The sequence below is a fragment of the Hypomesus transpacificus genome, unplaced genomic scaffold, assembly GCF_021917145.1.
Source record: "Hypomesus transpacificus isolate Combined female unplaced genomic scaffold, fHypTra1 scaffold_446, whole genome shotgun sequence".
Classification (NCBI taxonomy): Eukaryota; Metazoa; Chordata; class Actinopteri; order Osmeriformes; family Osmeridae; genus Hypomesus; species Hypomesus transpacificus.
In genome coordinates, this window is record NW_025813963.1 from 30,859 (window position 1) to 54,012 (window position 23,154).

Here is a 23,154-nt window from a genome sequence, read left to right on the forward strand (position 1 = left end):
TATGTTTGTTATTTGAAGGTGTTTGAGGTGAAAATTCCCCCATTCAAAAAAGTATACAAAAGTATGCATTTGGAAGCTTCGAGGTCGTGAATCTCCGTAAAATCAGAGTCCGGATGATGACGTATAATCAATAGAGTTGATGACTTTCTGCCTGTGATAGAGACGCATTTTTTGTTGTTGATAGAAATGAATGGAAGGAATTCGCGTATAAACTGCACGTATAACGGTTTGGCATATATATGGCATGCAAAATAGAAGCGTAAACCCGTGTCAAAGATACGCAGAAGTATGACACTGGGGGTTGGTGTGTAGGGGGCATAAGGCGCACCAGCTCTCAGTAAGACGGTGAACCAACCTGGCCGGGTGTTCATCCACACAGACCACACAAGGAAAAAGATAGGATTTGTAATACACTTTAATCATGTATACTCTTTTCATAACAAAGAAACAGCTGTACATTATTCTAAATGATTTAAAATCATCACTTATACATGGCATTATGACTTGTGGGTAGAGTAAAAAAAAAATATTTAAGGGAACTTTGATGGCCGTGGGTAGCATTAAATTGTACAAAGTTGAGCAAATGGTTCCACATTGGGCTGAGGTCTAGATAATATGATTCAGGTAAGGTTTGTAAGTAGTTTAACAAGGACAACTTCTGCTGTCGCAATTGGTTTCCTTAATCCAGTGTGTTAATCAGTATTTTAATGTGTGATGATAAATATAAAATTTGCATTCCTAAATATAAATCTAGAACATTTTGTAACAATGGCATTCATAACCACAATATGCGTTTTACAGAAATGGACATTGCTTAAAGACAAAGAATGTGATCTAATACAAGAAAACATAAATAAAATAAAAACTGAATTGAGTCCATAAATAGTGTATTTAAATGTATAAGCAGTCTAGTCTAGAAAAATATTGTGCGCCTCCAAATTTGGAGGTCAAGAACTTGGAAGCGACTATTGTTGTTTTAACATTGCTTCCAGAAAGACTACCATGGTTACTTTGGAAATACTGTTGTACTTAGCCTTCAACATCTCACTGTATGTGGTTCACAAAGTGCTTAACAACTGAAAAGTGGTCTTTAATCTAAGGTTTTATAAGCATCCCTTTTTCTCATTTACCAACAAACACATTTCAAGAAAATTATCCCAAATTATTTTGAAGTGAATCGTTTAACGTTCAACCATTTGTCTTCTCAGAACCTAATGATCAACGAGAATCCAAAGGATCCAATCATATTTGAAATTTAAATATCAATTGTAATTGTGGCCTATTGTTGGAGTCAAAATGAGAAAAATGCATGTTTAATTTTTTACAAGAAATCCTTATTTCAGTAAAAGTAAAATAAGACAGCTTTGAATGATAATATACAACAACAAAGAAGTAACTGGTCAGTCTTTGAACTGCAGTGAGTGCTCTACCTACTCCGGCCCTTAGAGGGCACTCTTCCCTAAACATTACATTAGATTGCCTTATTTACAAAACCTCCTGTTGCAATACTTCCATTGTGCTGGGGGGACATTGCCAGAACGGACTGGAAGACATGAAGGTCTAGAAAAATACTCCAGAATAAAGCTATAACATCAAATAAATGGAGACCAATTTTTGTTGTTGCATAAATATAGGCCGTGATAGGCTAAGGCTTGTGGTGTGCAGAAGACAATAGACACATTAGAAAACTCGGATGTTGGAAGTTCCCTCTCGTCTCTCTCTCTTTCATTAAGGATCCGGTCATTCCTAGTCTTGGCTTCATCCCTCTGGCTTCAGCTCAGTCCACATAAGCGCACGTCTCAAAATGGCAACAGTCAACAGTCTGAAGCCTCTGCATTACCTGATGGGGGCGGGGGGTGGGGAGGGAGGGAGGGATGTTAGACAAGGCTTGGATGGCGTCTGTACATTCAGTTACAGTATCAGAAAGGACTATAGCGTTCTGTGTTCAGAGCTAATTTAATCAGTGCCACGTGATCATGATCTTAACTATGTTAGTGCATCTTGAAGCACATGCTAGTTAATTCGACTTGGGACATAAGACATAACAGGCAGGCAGGCCTATCATTTCCCCCTTATTAGCAGAGAGACAGGACCGCTGAGAAGAGGGTGGACATTTGTGCTGCCTCTTAAGAATATGATGCTGTCTTGTTAACCATGAAGAGGTACATTACTCAGCATCTGGGTATAGTGCTAGCATCTGCATTCTTCCATTTCATGACTCAACAGTGAGACATGATGGCTATTGATCTGAGGTAACATTTCTCTTTCAATGTGCATCTTTGAAAGCATTTATATCATGGTGTAATTAGTGTTTTAGTATTGGTTTGATTCTTACACTCTGTCTGCTGGTTTGGAGACACCAGCTGGCTAGCAGGCTGCACAACGTCTGTGCTTCTGGTAGCTTCTGCTGCCATCTTCACCTCCCCTTCAGAACCTGCAGGCATCTCCTGCATGTTGGTGGTTCCGGGGGCCGGTTTCCTGGCAACAGGTGGCGGAACTTTGCCAGGCTTTCGTAACAATTGAGATTTCTGGCCGACACCGTTGGAGACCGGAGCAGAGGCCTGTTCTGAGACCTGCATGAGCTCGGCGGCCAGGCTTTGTCTGAGGTTTGCCTGAGTTTCTGGGGTGGAGGCAGTTGGCGTTTCAATGATTACCTTGGTTGCGCTCCTGGAGAAGATAAAGCTTGCGGTGGAGGCAGGGGACTTGTGTAGGTCCCCTCCCCCTTCAGGTGACTTTAGGGATTGCACCCCAGGTTCGCCAGCGCTGCTGCTGCTCGTGGTGGATGATGTGGAGGAATGCATTCTCAGGCGGCTTGGTAGGCCGTTTCTGGAGGACATGGCGGCGGTTTTCATACGGATGGCCTCCTGCAGTCGCGTGGATGGGGCGTTAAGTGTCACAGATGGAGACTTTAGTGATGGATGAGGGGATTTAAGAGACAGAGACTTCCTAATGGGTTTCTGTGGCATGATTTGGGTTCCTGGGGTTGACGTTAAACTCTGTTCCTGACTCGACCCGTTGGTCGAACTGCCCTCTGATTGGATGTTGGCCTGCTCCTCTCCAACATTGACAGATCTGAGCCGTACCATCTGGAGCAGGGAGGGTGTGACCAGGGGGATGTTGGCGTCCTCCTTCGGGATGGGCGAAATTTTGTGTCGTGACAGAAGCTCTTTGTTCTTGGCTTCCCGGTTCATCAAACTGGGCTGCCTCCTGAAGGTCACTCCTGGGGCTGATTGGTTCTCGGCTGGTAGAGGGGGCGGAGACAGGACATTGATCGGGGGAGGACATGGAGCACTCACAGGAGGATGTGAGGGAGGTTGATCTTCAAATGGTATAGGGGGAGGTAGGGGGATGCTAAGTGGAGGTACCAGGGGATAACTTCCAGAAGATTCCTTCACTGATATTGTTGGTGGTGGGTAAGGTGCCTCAAGTGGTGGAGGGGGTGGGAAATGTTGTAAATGGCAAGTATTGATTAAGAGATCGGTCTCTTCTTGGTTTGTCATTGGCTCTTTGGTGACACCTTCCTCTCTCTCATTGTTGAGAATCGAGTCAACAATTGGTGAACCTGGTGAAGTTAGTTGATGTTCTAGTTCTGGGACCTCATAGATGATGGTAGTAGTCTTCGATTGACCAGCTACTTCCGGTCTAAACTGTTCCATACCAATCTGAACCGCGATGGAGGACACATTTGCACATTCCCCGTTCATTGTTGCTCCAACCTCCTCAATAGCTTGAGTGGGATCGTTAGGGACCGTCAGGAGTGTGGAGCAACTCTCCACCACATCTGGCAAGCACTCCGTCGTGAACGGAGGAGGTGGAGGAGGGAAATCCATCTCTTCTGGTCCATCGAAGACAGCATCCAAAGGCGGAGGTGGAGGAGGCCAGCTGGTTTCCATCATGGAGACTCCCTCCTCCTCAACCACCACCTCTTCAGATGGGAGAGAGGACACTGAAGATGGAGGGGTCTTTTTGAGGGGAGGAGGGGGTGGGTGGTGGGCTGGAGGTGGAGATGGTGGAGGGGAGATCTTGTCCGTTTTAGGAGGATCCACAGACATGGTTAGCCGAGATACAGGAGGATTCTCTTGAGTGCTTTTAGTATTCACTTCACCCTCCTTACACTTGCAATCTGCGTCGACCTTAGGGGTTGAGGCGGATCCGTTCCCTGCGGGTGACTGCACAATCACAGTTGTTGTGACGTCGTCAACCTGTTTCTGTTGTTGACATTCAGCGGACTTAACGTGTTCTTTTCTTAGCAACATTTGGGTACTTTTCTTCATGACAGGAGGAGGTTCTTTCTTTGCTACAGCTAAACATTCTAGTCTCTCACTCTCCTTAACTGGACCGCTACAGTCCTCCTGTCTCTGGATCACCTCCCTTGCTTCGTCTTTTTCAGATACCGATCGACTTCTTTGCTCTGTACTCAAACATTCAGCACTTTTACTTTCCTGACTAATACGCTCGGGATCCTTCACCAACTGTAGTTCAGCCTTCTCCGATGAAGGCAAAACAGCTTCCTCTACTAAATGCTGTTCAGCTGGAGGACTTTGGGATTTGTTGCTAACTTCGGTCTGTGTCATTGCCTTTGTTTTGGTTTCTTTCAACTGGTGTTGTGTCTGTAGCTGGGCTAGCCTGGTGGCGTTTGGGCAAGGACCGCACAACAGCTCAAAAGTCCGTCTGTTGTGAGCCCAGGTTTCTGGAGGAGGGGGGGAGGGGGCCTTGACTTTGGGGGGTGGCGGAACGTTGAACAGCTCTCGGATCACCGCTGTTCCAGGCGAAGGGGCCTGGTTCGACAGCGCCGCCTTTTTGGTTGTCATAGCCACAGGGGGCGGGGATTCCCGCTGAGGCGGACTGGGACTATTGGCCTGTGTCTCGTGATTGACAGGTTCAGAGGTGGAGGAGGATAACGAGGTGAGAGAGGACGATGCCGAGGCTGCAGAGGAGGCTCTAGAAGCAGACCTCTCCGGTTTCACCGGCTTCTTCTTCTGTTTGCCTGGGCAGGGAGATGTGGGGCAAATCCCTTTGGGAGAAAGTGTAGGGGTGCCACTCTGACTGGAGTAACCACTGGAAGGGGACATGGTCCTTTCAAATTTCCCCCCTTCGCAGGGTGTGTTCTGTGGGGAGGAGTTGCTGGAGACAGCCTGGGGATCAGGTGCTTCCCCAGCTCCAGGGGAGGTCTGTGTGGGGCTCAGACCAGACGAGGCTGAAGACCTGGATTCCTCCAGAGATCTAGAATCTGGAGATTCAGAAACTAGGGCCGGACACTGCGACTTATCCGAGGCCACACGATTTTCTTCCCTGACCGGACTGTGTGTCCCAGCCTCCACTTCCCCAGACAAAGAATCACTGAGGTCTTTGACATCCGCCAGTTCTCCAAACCGACTCTTCATCACCGTGTCATGATGCAGTGAGTTGGTCCTACGAGGTGGAGCCGGGGGTAACTTGGTCTTCATAATGGAGAGGCTGCGAGTAAAAGACCGGCTGTTCCTAACACTGTCCCCCCCTAAGTTCTCCCCAGCACTTGCAGACCCTGATATACCATGCTCCGAGCCATGACCACTTCCACCAATGCTGCTGGTCCCACTAACCCAACTAGCTGAGCTCTGAAGGCTCACCAGGTCCTGGTCTCCGGCCGTCATTTTGGACGGACCCCCTTCCCTGACACGAGTCTTTATCTGGGGCTCGCTCTCGCCGGGACTCCCCTTAGAGGAGATGGTGGAGGAGTTTGAAATGATAGTGTCAGAGGATTGTGATTGGTTGCAGTTGGAACCGGAGGCTGCAGGTTGGGCCGCTGTGGGGTTGCTGTGGAAACTGTCTGTGTTGGAACCTTCGCCGCCCAGCCTCCGTGATGAGGCGGGGCTGGCTGACGAGCCGCCAGACCCGAGACTGCTCCTGCTGACTGCGCGTCCGCATCCACCGTGGTTGATGCTGTTGCCACGGTTTTGGATGTTGCTGCGGTCGATCTGTATCACGTCGATGGAGGCTGGAAGGATGGCGTTAGGGATGATCTTGGAAAGGTAGGTGGCCTGGGGTGAGATGGACATCACTGGACCCTGCAATTACAATTACAAATGTTTTTTTCATGGAAAATGTAGTATAACAAATCCATCAATACAGCTGAAAGTACATAAGATGGAGTAACAGAAAACAAGTGTAAAGTTCTATATAGTATAATATAATGTACATCCTACTGGACCTACATAGGGCTCATGGAGGAAGTGGAAGCTGGTGGAGGAGGGCGAGGTCATGCCTGGAACAGCCAGGGATTTGGGCCTCTTCGAGGAAACAGGAGAGAGCCTGGAGCCCAAACGATGGTGGCTGAAGTCCTGCTCGTCCTTATACACCACCTGGAGGTGATGGCGCAGTAACTGCTCCTCTCTAGACGTCTGCTCAGACCACAGACGAGCAGAGGAAAGGGGAAAAAGGAAACTTTTATTTTAGAAAAAGGAAGAAACGAGAGAGAGAGCGAATTCGAGGTAGAAGCGACTCTTTCTGAACATCTCACCTCAAGATCTAACAGGTTTACCCTCGCTCCCTCGGGACTGCCCACAGCAGTCTCACCATCGATGGTGGGAATGACAACAACGCCCTCGCTACCCAGTTTGCCACCGTTGGGGAGCTGGGAGGACGCTCCCTGCTGGTACATAGACCCTCGGTGCAAAGCTGAAAGGACGATGGAGAATAAGACATCAACAATTATGACAGGTTCAGGCAGACATGGCCTGATGTTCGGGTCCTGGGAAGCTGGTGATGCGATGTGTGCTGGACGTACCTAGTTCCCTCTGGACCTGTTGGGGTATGCCCGTGATGGTAGTCCTTCTGCTCCGCCTGCGGTTCTTGTCGAATCTCTTCACCGGGTTCAGAGGCTTAAACGTAGAGCCTGGAAAATGAGATGGTTTGAGAAGGATTTTCAAAAGGAGCGAGATATATGAGAGAGTGATCAGGGGCTGAAAAGTTGAAAGAGATGGGGTGATGAGAGTGGAGCCTAGGAACTGAGAGTTGGTTGTGTCACTTTAGTATTGTAGACACTCTTGATGTGAATTTGTTGCGCTCTGTAGGAATGGATGAGAATAACAATCAGATTGGAAGTGGGAGTGAAATGATGGTGATTGCAAATGTCAGTGTGTGCGGTTTGGGCAGATATACACACACCGCACACTCATACATACACACACGGGCATGGTTTGCCTTCCAGCTGTGACATACCAGGCATTGGCCTTAGATATGAAAGAAATTCCAATTCTGTAATAAGCTGCAGCTGTGTATGTGTGTAAGTGAGGGCTGTAGAAAGCTGTTCTGTAATAAGCTGCAGCTGTGTATGTGTGTAAGTGAGGGCTGTAGAAAGCTGTTCTGTAATAAGCTGCAGCTGTGTATGTGTGTAAGTGAGGGCTGTAGAAAGCTGTTCTGGCTTTGATGAAACATAATTGAACAGCAGCATAGACAGCATGCTGCTGGGAACCTGCACGGGAAACACCCACCTCTCACTCCAGATAAAACGGACCGTACGCAAACAAAGATCAAACTACTGTACGGACCCCGCGGCTTGAGCTTCCTGGGCTCTGTCTCGCACAATCCACGCTCACAATCACACGCAACCATAACGCGTCATCATCGAAAAACACAGCCCAAAAGCAATCGTTGTTTTTTTTTCGACTCGACTTCGACTCGCTCTACCTTGGCGCGTGAGCACAGGCCTGTCGGACGCCGCCGCTGGCGCGGACGAGGTTGCCGCGGCAACAGAATTCCCGTTCGTGCTCCCGGTTTCCGGTGATCCGTCCCTGTCTTTGGGGCCGGAAGATTCCGACATCGTCTGGAGAGTGCTTGTGGACTGCACGGAAGGACCCAGAAACAGAAGGGCGTGTTTGTTAGGGTTCAGGAAGGGCTAGTAGTAAGGCTCAGTCACTGAAGTTGACGAACCAAAAAGACTTACGGCGATGCTCTGGTCATCTTGGACTTCTGCTCCATTCATGTGCTCTGCGAGAGAAAATCAAAGGTTCAGTGCCAGTGATGGAAACCACAGTGGTGCTGGGCACTAAGCTCAGCTGTTCTTCTTAGTAGTTAGCTACTTATGTCCTTTACGGAGCGGTTGTATGGGTGGGGCTGAAGAGGTGGTGGGTTGGGAAGGCGTTTTAACAGTCAAATTTATTTTGTGATTTACGGCAAAAATTTGGAAGAATTGCAACAAAAGGTATGCAGAAGGTGAAGGTGGCGTCCTTAATGCTTGTCCACCCTGCAGAGTTTACCTGTGGTTCACACTCTAAGGTATGGGATTTCATACAGACTTGGTACTGCGATGTGTATACAGTCTGTACTTAGGCTACTTGTCTGCGGGGCTTTGGGTCAGAGCCACACCTTCCTGCTGCTGGATCTTGAGGCCCTCCCGAGCCTCGGTGTGCAGGGCCTCCAGGTACTGAGGCCGGCTGCCCTCGATGAACACATTCTCCTGGTAGTGCTGGGAGGCTGTGTAATGCACTGTCAGACGCTTCTGTTCGTCCTTTCCCTTGGGACCTGACGAGAGAGAGAGAGAGAGACATAGGAGAGAGAGAGAGAGAGAGAGAGAGAGAGAGAGAGAGAGAGAGAGAGAGTGAGAGACAGAGAGAGACAGAGAGAGAGAGAGAGAGACATAGAGAGAGAGAGAGAGAGAGAGAGAGAGAGAGAGAGAGAGTGAGAGACAGAGAGAGACAGAGAGAGACAGAGAGAGAGAGAGAGAGAGAGAGAGAGAGAGAGAGAGAGAGAGAGAGAGAGAGAGAGAGAGAGAGTGAGTGAGTGAGTGAGTGAGAGAAAGAGAGAGAGAGACAGAGACAGAGACAGAGACAGAGACAGAGAGAGAGAGAGAGAGAGAGAGAGAGAGAGAGAGAGAGAGAGAGAAAGAGAAAGAGAAAGAGAGAGAAAGAGAGAGACAGATAGAGAGAGAGAGAAAGAAAGACAGAGAGAGAGGTGTTCAGATATCCACAACACTGCTTGTAGGCACCTTAATGTTTTCTCCTCTACTGCCATAATCCTCAGGATCTCTTGACCGAGATCGTCTGACCTTGGCAGCACCTGTGTAATTGGTGGCTGGATGGCACAGATCTCGTGCTAGGGTCACAGAGGCAAACCTGTTGCCGGCAACCGGTTCATTAAAGCTTTAAATCACAAGGACGTCCTTTGAGATAATCTACTGTAAATGGGGGGTGCGGATTCTTTCTATTCAGGAGCAGCTTACACCCTGCTCTCTCTTCCCCTGCTCGATCTACATCTCTCTCCCTCTCCTTCTCCCTTTCCCCCTCCCCCTCTCTCTCTCTCTCTCTCTCTCATCTGGCTTCTCATCACACACACACACATCAAAGGATGACCAGGTGATCTTACACCAGATGCACTACTGAGTTTTACCTGGTGAGGTGAGGTGAATCCACAAGCTGTACTTAAATGTTTTATTACCACCTGGCACCCAGTGTAATCAGCTAACGTAAGAAGTCTGTCAACGCTATGCAGTTTTGCGTACATATCTGTATTTGTGTATCATATCAGTGAATATGGATTTGAAGATATATCTATGCTATACAATAAATGTGTCTTTCTGTGTATTGATGACGCTGCACATGCTCTTAATCTGACGAGAGCAGACAGCCAGGGCAGACGTCCGGCCTCAGCCACTCATTAGATAAACCTGGATTGACTAATCCCTAGCATATCTCACCCCAGGTAGTCCAAATGGGATTGCTTCACTTGGATTGGCCTCAGATTAAGATGCCAAAGCACCTCCGTAGACGCGCGGCCGTGAGCCTCATTTACCATGGCAACGCCCTGATCTGATACCATTCTCGAGTGTACGGGTGCAATGGAGAGGAACGTCAAAGAAAGAGGTTCGAGAGAACAGCGAGAGGAGAGGTCGGGCTTGTTTGGGGTATAGGCAGCGATCCTGGGATGAGGGGGTCCACATGAGGGAACATTTGGGAACTGGTTAGACCCTTCACCGTCACTCTTCCAGGTTCCCCTGACTCACTGAATGTCACAGAACGGTGTCATGTTTCTTCCTTTGTGTCCCACATAACACTGTCTCTCAGTCTTTCCTGGTTATGTAATCACCCGTGTGCGTGTGCTCGTGCATGCGTGTGTATGTGGTGTGCGTGTACGTGTAAACGTGTGTATGTGAGTCCATCACCCTCAGCTAGTCCAGACACAATGCCCCCTACCGTGAGGGGCTGTGGGTTTTGTCGAATACTGACGCCATAGGCCACCTTCTGCACTGAACTGATGCTTAGAGTTCTTCCCAGACAGCAATATATGAGTTAGCCCAGGCTCCAACGACACACAGCATACATAGACAGAAACAGTGTCTATGTCTTCCAACACAGGATGGGGAGAACACTGGGTTAGCATTGGGAGTAACGGGTTCATTTCCCAGTAACCGAGAAGTCCACACCCCCCCCTGTAAAAGCTGGTGGGGTCTGGTTGATTAAGATGGTTAACTCTCCTGCTGAGAGATCAACTATAGCGCTCATCCCATCCAGACCCCTGACTGGACCAGGTTCCAACCCTCACACGTTAGCGCTCATCCCATCCAGACCCCTGACTGGGCCAGGTTCCAACCCTCACACGTTAGCGCTCATCCCATCCAGACCCCTGACTGGGCCAGGTTCCAACCCTCACACGTTACCATTAGCTGCTACCCTGCAGTGTGTTTGTGTAACAGTAATGCAATCATGTATGGTGTGACACCTTGCTGTGACAGATACTATGCAACAAACCCTTCACTCTCCAAAATCAGAGAGAAAAAGGACACACATATATAATATCTTTGTATGTAGTGATAGAAGATATAAATCGAACCCTTTCTCCATATCAGGCTGATGAAACTTTACCCCTCAAGTTCCCTGACATATAGATATTCAGTAATTCAAACAAACCCAGCAGTAAGCAGTAACCATAACCTGAAACGTTCACCACCAGCTCACAACTCCAAGACTTCTGCATGCTGTCGCTAGCCGCCCCACTCCCAGTGACTCTCTGTTCTACTCACCCTTCTTCTTGAAGACAGAAAACAGAGCGCGAATGTTTTTCCTCAGGTAGACCACCATGTCTAGACCACCATGTCTAGACCACCATGTCTAGACTGACACCATGGCAGAGGGGAGAGCTAGACAAGCCTAGACAAGTTGGACAGCGGAACTTCTTTTACAGGGCACCTGGACACTCAAGGCAGCTAAGTCTCTCCCCTGGCCAAGTGGTTAGAGCTTCTGGAGAAAGATAAGTCGCGGAGCTGAAAGGAATCTGCTTTGAGCGGTCCAAGTCCAAGCCCATACCAGCTGCCTCCTCCTTGTGTTCAGGGCTGCAATCTGTCCTTCCTTGTCACTCTTTCCATCCCTCTCTCTATCCCATGCTCTCTCCATCTCACTCCACCCCCACCTCTTTTGAAACTCCCCTCTATTGTCAGATAAGGACAACCCCCAGAGCAGAAGGACTGTCAGTGTTTTGGCTTGAGACACCCCTCTCAGACGTAAGCACACACACACACACACACACACACACACACACACACACACACACACACACACACCCGTCTACCCGCGGAGAATCCTGTTAATGCCAGTCCTGAACTGGGGGGGATATAGTTCCACACTTGCTGGGAACAAAAAACATCAAAAACAAATTTAACAGACAAAAAAAAACCTGTATGAAAGACTGGAAACGTGCCACTGCAAATACACAGCAGAGCTCTGCTCTGCCTTCTCCTCCCCTACTCACCCCTCCTCTTCTGTGAGTCACTCTCTGAAAGTCACTCTTTTCTTTACCCCCGGCAACTCTCTATTCACTTCTGAGGAAGAAGAGAGTGTTCCACTGCTATCACCATGCAGGTAAAAGCATTTTGTCAAGCCGTTAACCTACATTACCCCCCACCCTCCCTCCTCTCCACCTTCACCTTCTCTCTCCAAACCTGCACCCCCCTTATCTGTCACCCTTCCCCAGCCCCTCACCCTCTCTCTCCTCCACCCTCACCCTCTCTCTCCTCCACCCTCACCCTCTCTCTCCTCCACCCTCACCCTCTCTCTCCCTCACCCTCACCCTCTCTCTCCTCCACCCTCACCCTCTCTCTCCTCCACCCTCACCCTCTCTCTCCCTCACCCGCCCTCTCTCTCCTCCACCCTCTCTCTCCCTCACCCACCCTCTCTCTCCTCCACCCTCTCTCTCCTTCACCCGCCCTCTCCATCAGGCTTGACATCCTGTGACACTGGAAAAGAGAGTGTCTAGAGAGAGAAAGAGACCAAAATAGACTAATTGAAGTAGCCTTTCATCTTAATAATGGTTAAGGGGACAAGGACCCTAGCGTGACCCCCCTCTCCCCTCTCCCCCCTCCCAGAACATTGTGACATAAGAGCCAGAGGCCATCACATGTCGGTACTGCCTGTGTGTGTGTGTGTGTTACTTATAATGTCTTCCAATTCTCCTTGCTCCCTCTTTGCTCCCAAAACAGCTAGTGGGTGCTGCGGTCTTGTGCTGAGTTATAAATAGCGATCATTTCCCTCCATCTACCAACCCTCTGTAAACACACAGTGTTGTGTTTGTGACTCAACATTACCATAGAAACAAATGACAGACTGTGTGCCAACAGAACAATAATCACTCCATGTTGGTCTGCTGATTCCGTCTGATTCTCTTCCCCCTGTAGAGAACCAGGGCTTTGATTCCCCTTCCCTGCACAGGCTGTGTGTATACCCGATGAGACATCACAGTCGGGGGCTGCAGCTGGCTGCTACACCCTGGTCGACTGGACGAACAACCCAAAACAATCATCTTGTTTCTGTCTCCTCATCAACTGGGTGTGCACCGCCCCGCCTGGACTTGAACACCAGTGCTATGGGTCTACAGCTGGTGAGTGGGGGCAAAGCTAAGGTCTCCAGAAGCTAATCCTAATCTATACCTAATGCCCAAACGTGACCTTCCCAACCTAAGGTGCTGGCAGTGGGGCAAAGAGTCTAGTCGAGTGGGAGGCTTGGTCCAGGCCTCCAGGGGAGGAGATTTGGATGTTGGCACATTGCCAGGAAACTAATCCTATGGCTTAACCTAGCATCTTCTCACCTGTCATTAGTCTGTCTTAACCTTTCACACTCACTCCTAAGTCATCCCCTCGCTCTCTCTCTGAGACACACACGCTCAGTGTCACTCTTCTGCATGTGTACTCCAGTGTCATACGACATCAACTCTATGCACTCTTCCAAACTCCTAAAAAACCCACGACAATGGAGGACAGACCTTTCCAGTGTGCCAAATCTCAGGGTGTCTAAGTATTAAGCCCCTCCCCCCCCCCCCCCGTTGTTCACCACGGCCCTTCATATTAATATTCATTAGCGGACCTATAGAGACACCAGCTGGCCTGGAGGGGGGTGGGGGTGGGGGGTGGGGGGGGGTGGGAGAGGGCGGAGGGCTCAGATACCTACACACACTGACACACACACTCTCTTTCTCTGTCAGATTTTCTTTTTCTTTTTTACCAACTGCACAATATGTCCCAACTGCCACCAGGGAGTGCTGTTCTCAAATCCCTCAGCTTTGTGATGAGACAGCAGAGTGGACATTTGTTGAACACTGGAATGTCCTGGCTACCAACCAGTTGTTGAGTCGCTGGAAAAAAATACAAAAAACTGCTGGATATCGACTGTATGACACCCAAAAGGCAGCATAGTGATCAGGTCCACACCCTACACAAACACACAGTGGGTTCATTTGACACCAGCAGTGTTGATTTGACTTGTTGAGTGTTTCTGTAGGTCCACTCTCATGAAATGGACCTATATCAAACTCCTGGGGTTGAATTAACATTTCGAAATTTGCTGTGCACACACACAAGCACACCACCAGTGCAGGCTTCCTATTGGCTCATCTCGTTTCCTCACTCTTCTTCTATGGTGTTTCTAAAGAGAGGGAGGAGGGAAGGGATGAAAAGGAGAGTTTGTTTGTTGATAGCAGTACCACTCTCTCATGGCCAGGTCGTGACCTCTATCGAGAACAGGTAGAGAACAGAGGTCACTGAACCGTGAGAGGAACAAAGAAATGTTTCCACTTCATGCCTGGCTACTCCCTTCCTGCCTGCTGTACGCAGCGTGTGTGTGTGTGAGAGAGAGGGAGATAGAGAGAGAGACAGAGAGAAAACTGGATGAAGATAGAAAGAAAGACACAGCAGGCAGACGAAGAGCCAAAACTTCAGGATGAAGGCGAGGACGCGAGATGACAGGAATAGGAGTTGATTAGACACAAATCATCGCGTTAGCATAGCCATCTCCTGAACATTCTACCGCTCTGCCTGTGAGTGGAGCCTGCTGCTGCCTGCTGCAGGGCCGGTGAGACGATCGATCCCCCTGCCTGTGTCCCTGATCGTCTTACACGGCAACTCTACAACCTGACCCCCCCCCCCCCCTCAGGAGGGGAGAGAGCTGAAGAGGGGGGCGGGGCGGGGCTGAGGGGAGGGAGGGAGGGGGAGGGAGGGAAGGGGGGGTAGATGGAAGGAGAGGAGGACCGAGAGAGAAGAAAAGATAAACACTCAAGGTTGAAGCCTTGACGATTTATAGCCTGCGTTCCAATGTGCTTGACAGACACACATACCCACACTTCAATGTCTCTTCAATGATTTGATTGTTACTCGTGCTCCAAGTATAAAACCATCTCTAAAATCAAGCGTGAATTCTGAGAGGTTTATTTGGACTGGTCATTGTTATGTTCTTCGTTGTATCAGTGTATACATCTAGAGATGTCAAGTCAAAGCATGAGTATGACCTAGATCAGTGATATCCACAGGATACCCTGCCTCCCCACCAACCCTGGTTGGTTCCCTCATGCTGGAAACCCACCCATCCAGTTCTCTTTCACTGGAAAGACTCCACTTTCTCTTTCACACAATCTGTGTTTTGTATATCTGGAGATCCTCTCCACCTTTCAAAATCCCCCACTTCTCCTCATCTCCAACTGTTTATTGTCATCTCTCTCTCTCTCTCTCTCTCTCTCTCTCTCTCTCTCTCTCTCTCTCTCTCTCTCTCTCTCTCTCTCTCTCTCTCTCTCTCTCTCTCTCTCTCTCTCTCTCTCTCTCTCTCTCTCTCTCTCCCTCTCCCTCTCCCTCTCTCTCTCTTTCTCCTCTCTTCCCGTCATTGCTGCACACCCAGAGGAAAATCAGAGAGAGAGAGAGAGAGAGAGAGGTGGTCTGTGGGCGATGGCAGTTACCGTGTCAGCTGATTTATGTGGGTCCCTGACAGCCCTCCTCCTTCCTCCCCTACAACCCTCACTCCTCCTCATCTTCATCCTCCCTTCCACAGCAGCAACAGCAGCGCAAGGAAGGCTTTTAATAGCCCCATCGCCACCATTATCATTCATCACCCACCCTTCTGGTAGTGAGCCTGATTCTGCTGAGCCCATAGGCCCCTTGTATGTCTGAGCAGCAAGATCCTTCCAGAGAATTATGAAGTAAAAGAACAATTTGTACCAATCACCTCAGCGCATCACTGCGTTATCGTCTCGGATATGGAATTCCAAGGAAGCTAATGCAGGAGCTGATGTTAGTGGAACTGTAACGAATCCTGACCCCCTCCCCCCTCCCCTCACCTCCTCCATCCCCCTTCTCCCCCCCCTCTCCCCCTCCCCCCCACCCCTGGTTAGTGTTTTCCTGGTTAACACTCCAGCGGTCTCTCTTTGAATGGTGACCTCGTAAGTCAGCCCTACTGTGGCAGCTATGGAATACGAAGCAGGAGAATGGCAATGAATTAACAAGTCTCAGTGTGTGTGCGTGTAGTGTGTGTGTTCATGTGTAGTGTGTGTGTCGTGTGTGTGTTCATGTGTAGTGTGTGTGTAGTGTGTGTGCATGTGTAGAGTGTGTGTGTGCATGTGAGGGCCACTGTTTTTTTTTTATTGCTGGTCACACTTGAACCCGTTTGGTTGCTGTGCTGTGACAGTTTGACTGTTTCCCACAGCAGGGGGATGATTCAATCATTCCCTCATTAATTACTAGTCCTAAATCACAGATTTATCCACACTGGAAATCATTCTTTACTCTTCCTCATTCTGAGAACCAAAGGGTGCACAGTAGAATAATGTCTAACAACCAGAAGAACCTTGAGAAGGTTCCACTTAGAACCTTTTTCAGGTCCTTACGATTTCACGCTAAGCCGTTCTCAAGTCACCCAGAGAGATACATACATGTACACATACTCACTCATGCAATGTGTTACTTATCATATATAATGATTTTTTAAATTGATCTTTGCATTGGGGTTAGTGATTTGTTTTCTGTCATGTGTTAAAGAGCGAGAGACATGGAGAGAGAGGGAGGGGGAGAGAGAGAGAGAGAGAAAGAGAGAGAGAGAGAGATTGTCTCCAGGTGCTGGTCCCTCATCCTAAGTAGTCATGAGGGTGATCGCCCAGGCTGACTGTAGGGGAAACAAAAGTACCTTTGATTGCAACACTGCCACACAAACCCATACAAAGTTACTGCTGAACCAAGGACAGATATAAATAGACTCTCTTTCCTTCTCTCATTCTCTTCTCTTGCTTGCTCATTTCACCCCTCTCTTGTGCTCCATCTCATCCTCTCCACCCCTCTCTCTCTACGTTTCTCAGCACGAATAAAGTCGGGGATCCATGTCTGTCGTTTCGTGGCATGACTTGTCGAGCATACTAAGAGGCAGCGACGAACTCGACACAAAGAAATACACACCCCCGATCTTGAGAAAAGCGTTCGGTGTGAACCGGCACATTCACACAGACTTTCAAAACAGCCCAATAAATCTGTTTGTTACCCTACGCAGCAGCAGAGGACATTCTCATGGATCTCTCAGATCCCAAAAGGCGCCAGACCCAGAAAGTCGTAGCCAAACCCACACCACCAATCAGAGGGCAGACTGGAGGCGGGGACTGAGGATCACAGAAGGAAAAGGGAGTTGGACGAAGCAGAAAAGGATTCAAGCCCCATGAGAAAAAAGCCTAAACAGACAGATGTGCTGATGTCTGATGGTGACACTAAAACAGGTCTTGCAACACTGTGTGGTCCCAGTCACGTGGAGAGGAGTTGGCAAGAGAAAGATTGCAAGGTAGATAACAAGCGAGAAATCCTGAGGTACCAGCTTCTTCCCGGAACTCTCGATTAGGGTATTTCCTGCTTGTCCTCCAATGACCCTTGATGCTGAGGTGAACCAGGGGTCACAAAACTTACCCCTAGAACGGTCTATCTTGTAAATACATTGGCGTATGTTATTGAGTTATTTGCGTAAAAACTAAGTGGGGAAATTGATAAGAAAGTGTTCCTGTGGTCTGAAAGGGAAACGTTTTGTACGGGCGGAACAAACATCGTAACGTATGGTAACCACATAGAGGACACTGTTTTCATTCAATAACAGAAGACAAGTGAGTCCAACTTGAATTTCCACAAACCTAATTAGTTTTTTATTATTTCTTCATGGAAATCACGTTGAAAATAGTCTCTCTTTAAGAGACTCCCTGACTTCCCCAGATTGAGATTGGCCTTTCAGACGACTCATTTTCCTGAGTTAAGATGAGTACGTCGAACGTGTCCATATTAAATGTCTTCATGTGGTCATCACTCACACAGCTTGAAGGCACAGACGGCATTAACATGTCTGAGTTTTACAAAGACGCACACTCTTTCGCAGGCTTTGGGGTTGAGATGTGCTCTGCGCTTCCATGTTCTGGAACTCGGGATTATGTTTACCCCAGAGTGAGGTACAGGGGAAGGCAAAGAAACAAAAATAAAACCATCATGTCCTTGATTTAACTGGTAAGTTAATTTGACTCTGTGTCATCTGAATCACACCAAACACATTACGTAGGAACAGATGTTGCCTATGTTTTGGGGAATAGTCACACACACACACACACACATACTTAGGATAGAAAGTATCATGTTTGTCAATCAGCACTGTAAATGCATTAAATATACATCTGCTGGAGATGGATGGCGTGTGTGTGTGTGCGTGTGTGTGAGCACTGGGTATTTACATCTGTGCCCAAAGAGAGCAGCACCAAATCTCAGCTCTGCCACAACATTCTGAGCCTGAACTAAATCTAGCAGAAACACATGGTCTCTGCCAGTGAAATCCTGTTAGGCACGGTTAGTGACCTAAGTCTTCTCAATAAACAAACAGCTCCTGTCCTTGCAAAGACAACACAAATGCAAATTTCGCTTTTTTGGGGGGCCATACGGTCTGTTAAATTTAAGAATAAAGTTGTGCTAAAATGAACATCTCTACCTCGGCTCTATCAGTCAAAACAGCTCTGCCATCAAGCTCCTGCTGCCTCTCATGTTGGCTTGACTTGGCTGGTTCTCTGCATGGCGAAGGGACACGTTTAGTTTGGAAGGTCACTACTCTCTCATTAGTGCGGGCACACAACCTTACTGTACTCAGTCACACGGCAACGCCTAGCGAGCAAGATGCTGCATTGTGTCATACCGTCGAAAGTTCGTCCCACAACCATGAATCCATTGTATGTGTGTTTATGTGTGTGTGTAACACACAGCAGACAGAACAGCAGAGGTATCTGAAGAAGGCTGGCTGTAGCTTTATGTCTCATCTTTAAGGCTTTAACTCAATTGGAGGGCTAATGCAGGAAGTCGTGAACCCTGCTTCTGGGATAAACACTGAGGTCCTTATGCAGAGCTGCAGGAGAGGACTAGGAGATGAGCTGGGCAAAGGTCATCTAGCCATCTTAAATCCTCAAGTTGTTACAGTTGTTACCTCAGTAGCTGTATGTGTTTTGGTAACTGTGATGCCAAAGCTGTCGTGAGTTGTTGTGAGTTTAACTTAATTGTTTTAATTGAAAGAAGACAAAAGAAAAGTTAAAAAAAAAGGTTTTAAAAGGTTGAAAAACTATTTTAGAAAAAAAGGTTCGAAAAAAAAAGGTTTAAACAAAATTAAAAAATTGGTTTGCATCATTGTTGAGTACTTGATGAGGACTCTATGAAACGTATTAACATCTTGTTAATTGTGGTCTGCTCTGCTTTACTATACTCTGTTTTAGGCTTCTCTGTTCTCCGCTCCCCTCTGCTCAACTCACACACTCACATCTTTGTTTTCTAAAGTAGAGAACTCACCGAGAATCCACCCTGGGGTTGTTCATGCAGACAAGATCCACCAGGAGAGAGGCCGGGAGAGAGGCCAGGAGAGAGACCAGGAGAGAGGCCGGGAGAGAGGCCAGGAGAGAGACCAGGAGAGAGGCCGGTAGAAAGACAGGGAGAGAGTCCAGGAGAGAGTCTAGGAGAGAGATCAGGAGAGAGGCAGGGAGAGAGGCCAGGAGAGAGGCCGGAAGATAGACCATGAGAGAGGCCAGGAGAGAGTCTAGGAGAGAGACCAGGAGAGAGTCTAGGAGAGAGGCCGGGAGAGAGGCGGGTGGACAGTCAGGGATGAAGAGGGAAGGGGAGAGAGGGAAGATGTGACAGAAGTTTGGAGGAAGAGAGAACGTAGATATGTAGAGATACCAGGAAGCAGGGGGGAGACAGAGAACAGAGAAAGCTGGCATGATACCACATCTTTGTAGGGAGTTACTGTCAGCAGAGAAAAGTTCTCTCAACGACGTCTTCAAAGCAGGAAGGCGACGGGAGCCAATGAGAGAGTCTTGGCTCCACGCACAGAACTTAAAGGCCCAGAGAAGTGTTAGCTAGCATCAATAATAAAACATGGAATATCTCACTCTCTCTTTCTTAGACACATACCCTCTCTCTCTTTCGCAGGCATTCTCTAAAACGTTTGTGCCACCTCACTCTTTCGTTTGGCACAATTTTATTTGAGAAAAAGATGGAACTTGAGGATTCTTTTATTTTTATTGTCGTCTCCTCCGTCATTGTCTGCCTCAGATAAAGACACAAAAATCTAATTTATTATTTCCAGTGGATCCCGCTTTCAGTCCCATGACCGGGGGAAGCCCTGCTGAGAATTACTCACACTAACCACACTGAGAGAACTGTCATAGATCAGACAGAAGGGGGAGAGAGGGCTGAGAGGGGGAGAGAGGGGGAGGGATAGAGTTGTGTATGCGGGAAGCTATGTCTAACGATGAAGAAAGAGTGTGCTCAGAGGAGGAAAAAAAGTAACTGAAAACATCTGGCAACCCCTCCGACACGAGCACTCTGCTTCTAGAGGAGCTCAGAAAGAGCACAGCGTCGAACGTCCCCTAGATAAATGCTTGGGATCGATGGTGTGTGTGTGTGTGTATGAATGACCTAACCAGGGTTCAGACACACACACACACAGTCAAACATTCCAAGAGATAAATGTTAGCGATGGATGATGCGTGTGTGTGTGTGTGACCTAACCACTGTACAGTAAGAAGCCTCCCCCATCTTCCCTCCCTAGCACCTGTAGACACAGAGGACTGAGAAGACCTTCAGAGTGTCTAGTGAGCTCATCTCTGCCACTGTAACCCCTGTGTGTGTGTGTGTGTGTGTGTGTGTGTGTGTGTGTGTGTGTGCGTGTGTGTGTGTGTTGGATGAATAGTTGCCCTTGTGACATTGAACACTAGGTTGTTTCTTATCACTAGCTCTGACAACAAGAACTCGAGCTGGAAACACAAGAGTCTCACCGGCAAACGCCTGGCCCGCTCAGAGGCAATGGAGTCGTGGCCAGACGGTCACATCTACCTCAACCCTAGTTCCCTTGTCTGCTCACTGAGGGGATAGGAAAGATTGGGATTATCCCGATACGGAGTACTGCTGCTTGAAAAGGAGAACATACACCTTGTAGCAATCCTTACCCATGTGTGTGAGTATGCGTGTGCGAGCGTGTGTGTATGTGGGTGAGTGTGTGTGTGTGTGCAAGTGGGGCTATGAAACTGGGTTTAATCCATTAGCGATGGTTTGTAGCTCCATAAATAAAGTCAGTCTGCACACAAATTAGAGCATGGTGAAAAGGTCAAGCACACAAACACACACACACACACACACATACATACATACACACATACACACACAAATCCAGACATGCAAACATTTTGATACTTCCCTGTCCCTGCTCCTGCTTCCTCTACCTGCTCTTTAAACAACATGAATGTAAAAGAACAAGACAGGTCATGGCAGGAGTAGTTAACAGACCCCACAGTACACACGGAGAGAGAGAGAAAGGGAGAGAGACAAAAAGAGAGAGAGGAAGAGAGAGAGAGACAGAAAGAGGAAAGAGAGAGAAGACGTACACACCCATGATGTGCTGACCCTGATCTGATGGTGAGTGGGGGTAGGCTGGTCAGTATACACGCTGGTGTGCAGGAAAGCATTCACACCCCTGGGTTCCTGAATAAAGCCCTCGTATGAATGAGAGAATGAGAGAACACCAAAGAGAGAGAGAGGGGAACTCGAGAAAGGAGGGAACACACACACACACACACCCATACGTGACAGACTGGTGGGGCATACCTCCAGTCCTTCATGACAAACATGGGTGTTGGCTAGCCCCCTCACCATGGTAACTGGTGGAGGATGAAAAACAAAGAATGAAACAGCACGCTGTGGAGATCGAGAGCCGAGAACGTTCCAGAGGCAAACCACCCCGGTTTCAAACTGCCAACCTCAAGGTTGTTGGTCTGGGTGGACACACACACACACACAGGGGCCACACAAGGAAGGTGTTAGCAGGTCAAATAACTCACTGGAACAGAGAAATTCACCACAAAGACAAACTTTTTCCTTCTCTCACTCTCTCTCTAACACACACACACACAGTGCAGAACACCTCTGTAGACATGTTCACCAGCACAGCAACCTCAGGGCTGACTAATGTGAAGTCAGCATGAGAATCCAGAATCCACCTTACAGTAAGAGCTAATAAGATCTGAACACAAGACCACAAACGTGCACGCTCACGTGCACCCTTTTACACTCTTCTTAGAAGCACCCCAGACCAGACCAGACCACGTCGTACTAAAAGCAAACCATGACAACAACACCGATCACAACTCTCCCAGACTCACTACAAGTTAAGTACGCACACAAGTCACCTGACAGTGAAACACACGTCACACAGTGAACACATGCACAAACACATACCACCCCCCCCCCCTCACACACCACACACACTTCCAGCTCTTACCTGACCAGCCCCTGTCCGTCCTTGAGAAGTGCCACAGAAGTCTGGTCTTGGCGAGGCTGGAATGAGAGGAAGGCCGGGTGCCCTGCTGGAGGTACAGGGCTCGGCTGGGCTCCGTCGTCACCCTCCTCTTGTGGATGTTGTTCCCCATGACAGAGGATTCTACAGTCCAGAGGGTTCTACAGTCCAGAGGGTTCTACAGTCCAGAGGGTTCTACAGTCCAGGGCACTGAGGGATCACACGCACCCTCATCGCCCAGGAGTTACCACGGTGACACACACTCGAGAACACTCGCACACTTCATCCCACTGGCACAGTTCCCTCTCACACACTTTCACAATTGTACCCCCTCCCCCCCCCCCCCCACACACACACTCTTGAATAATACCAGTCACTGTTTACACCCAGCTTACTCACCCTGCTTACACACACTCCTTATCTGTGGCCGAGCACACACTCTCATACGTGCGAGCACACACACACACACACACACACACAGACGGGTCCTGTTTTGGAAGGCTGACACAGTCCCGGTCCCTTACATCCAGCTGCTGTAGCAGCAGTGACGCCTCACTCTGAGAAGCAGCGCTGCCGAGTGTGTGTGTGTGCCCCTCCCACAGCAGACTCTCTCTCGCTCTCTCTCTCTCTCTCTCTCTCTCTCTCTCTCTCTCTCTCTCTCTCTCTCTCTCTCTCTCTCTCGCTCTCTCTCTCTCCACTCCGACCACTAGGAATGCAAGGGAGAAGAGGATGGCTTCAGACCCAATGACACACACACACACTCACACACACACTCACACACACGCTCACACACACTCACACACACACACTCACACACACACTCACACACACACTCACACACACACGCTCACACACACTCACACACACACACTCACACACACACTCACACACACACTCACACACACACACTCACACACACTCACACACACACTCACACACTCACTCACACACACACTCACACACACACTCACACACTCACACACACACACACTCACACACACACACACTCACACACACACTCACACACCCACACCTCTCCCTCTCTACCCCTCCACTCCTCTTCCTCAGTCTGTTTCCTCTTGGACTGTGACAC

General features: G+C 48.6%; 1 protein-coding gene across 2 annotated transcripts; it reads right to left on the reverse strand.

Annotated features, from left to right (window-relative positions):
• Positions 1–397: 397 nt before the first annotated feature.
• kiaa1522 (KIAA1522 ortholog) lies at positions 398–22,876 on the reverse strand. Of its 2 annotated transcripts, none has more exons than XM_047016993.1 (9): positions 22,047–22,876; positions 8,347–8,502; positions 7,925–7,968; positions 7,669–7,822; positions 6,767–6,874; positions 6,500–6,657; positions 6,195–6,380; positions 2,336–6,047; positions 398–1,840 (listed from the first exon to the last, which is right to left on the reverse strand). In XM_047016993.1, exons 1-9 carry the CDS (start codon positions 22,192–22,194, stop codon positions 1,815–1,817), a joined length of 4,692 nt encoding a protein of 1,563 aa, XP_046872949.1. In that variant the 5' UTR covers positions 22,195–22,876; the 3' UTR covers positions 398–1,814. The 2 variants fall into 2 exon arrangements, with proteins under 2 accessions (XP_046872949.1, XP_046872950.1); XM_047016994.1 differs by lacking the exon at positions 22,047–22,876 and adding an exon at positions 10,997–11,860.
• Positions 22,877–23,154: the final 278 nt, after the last annotated feature.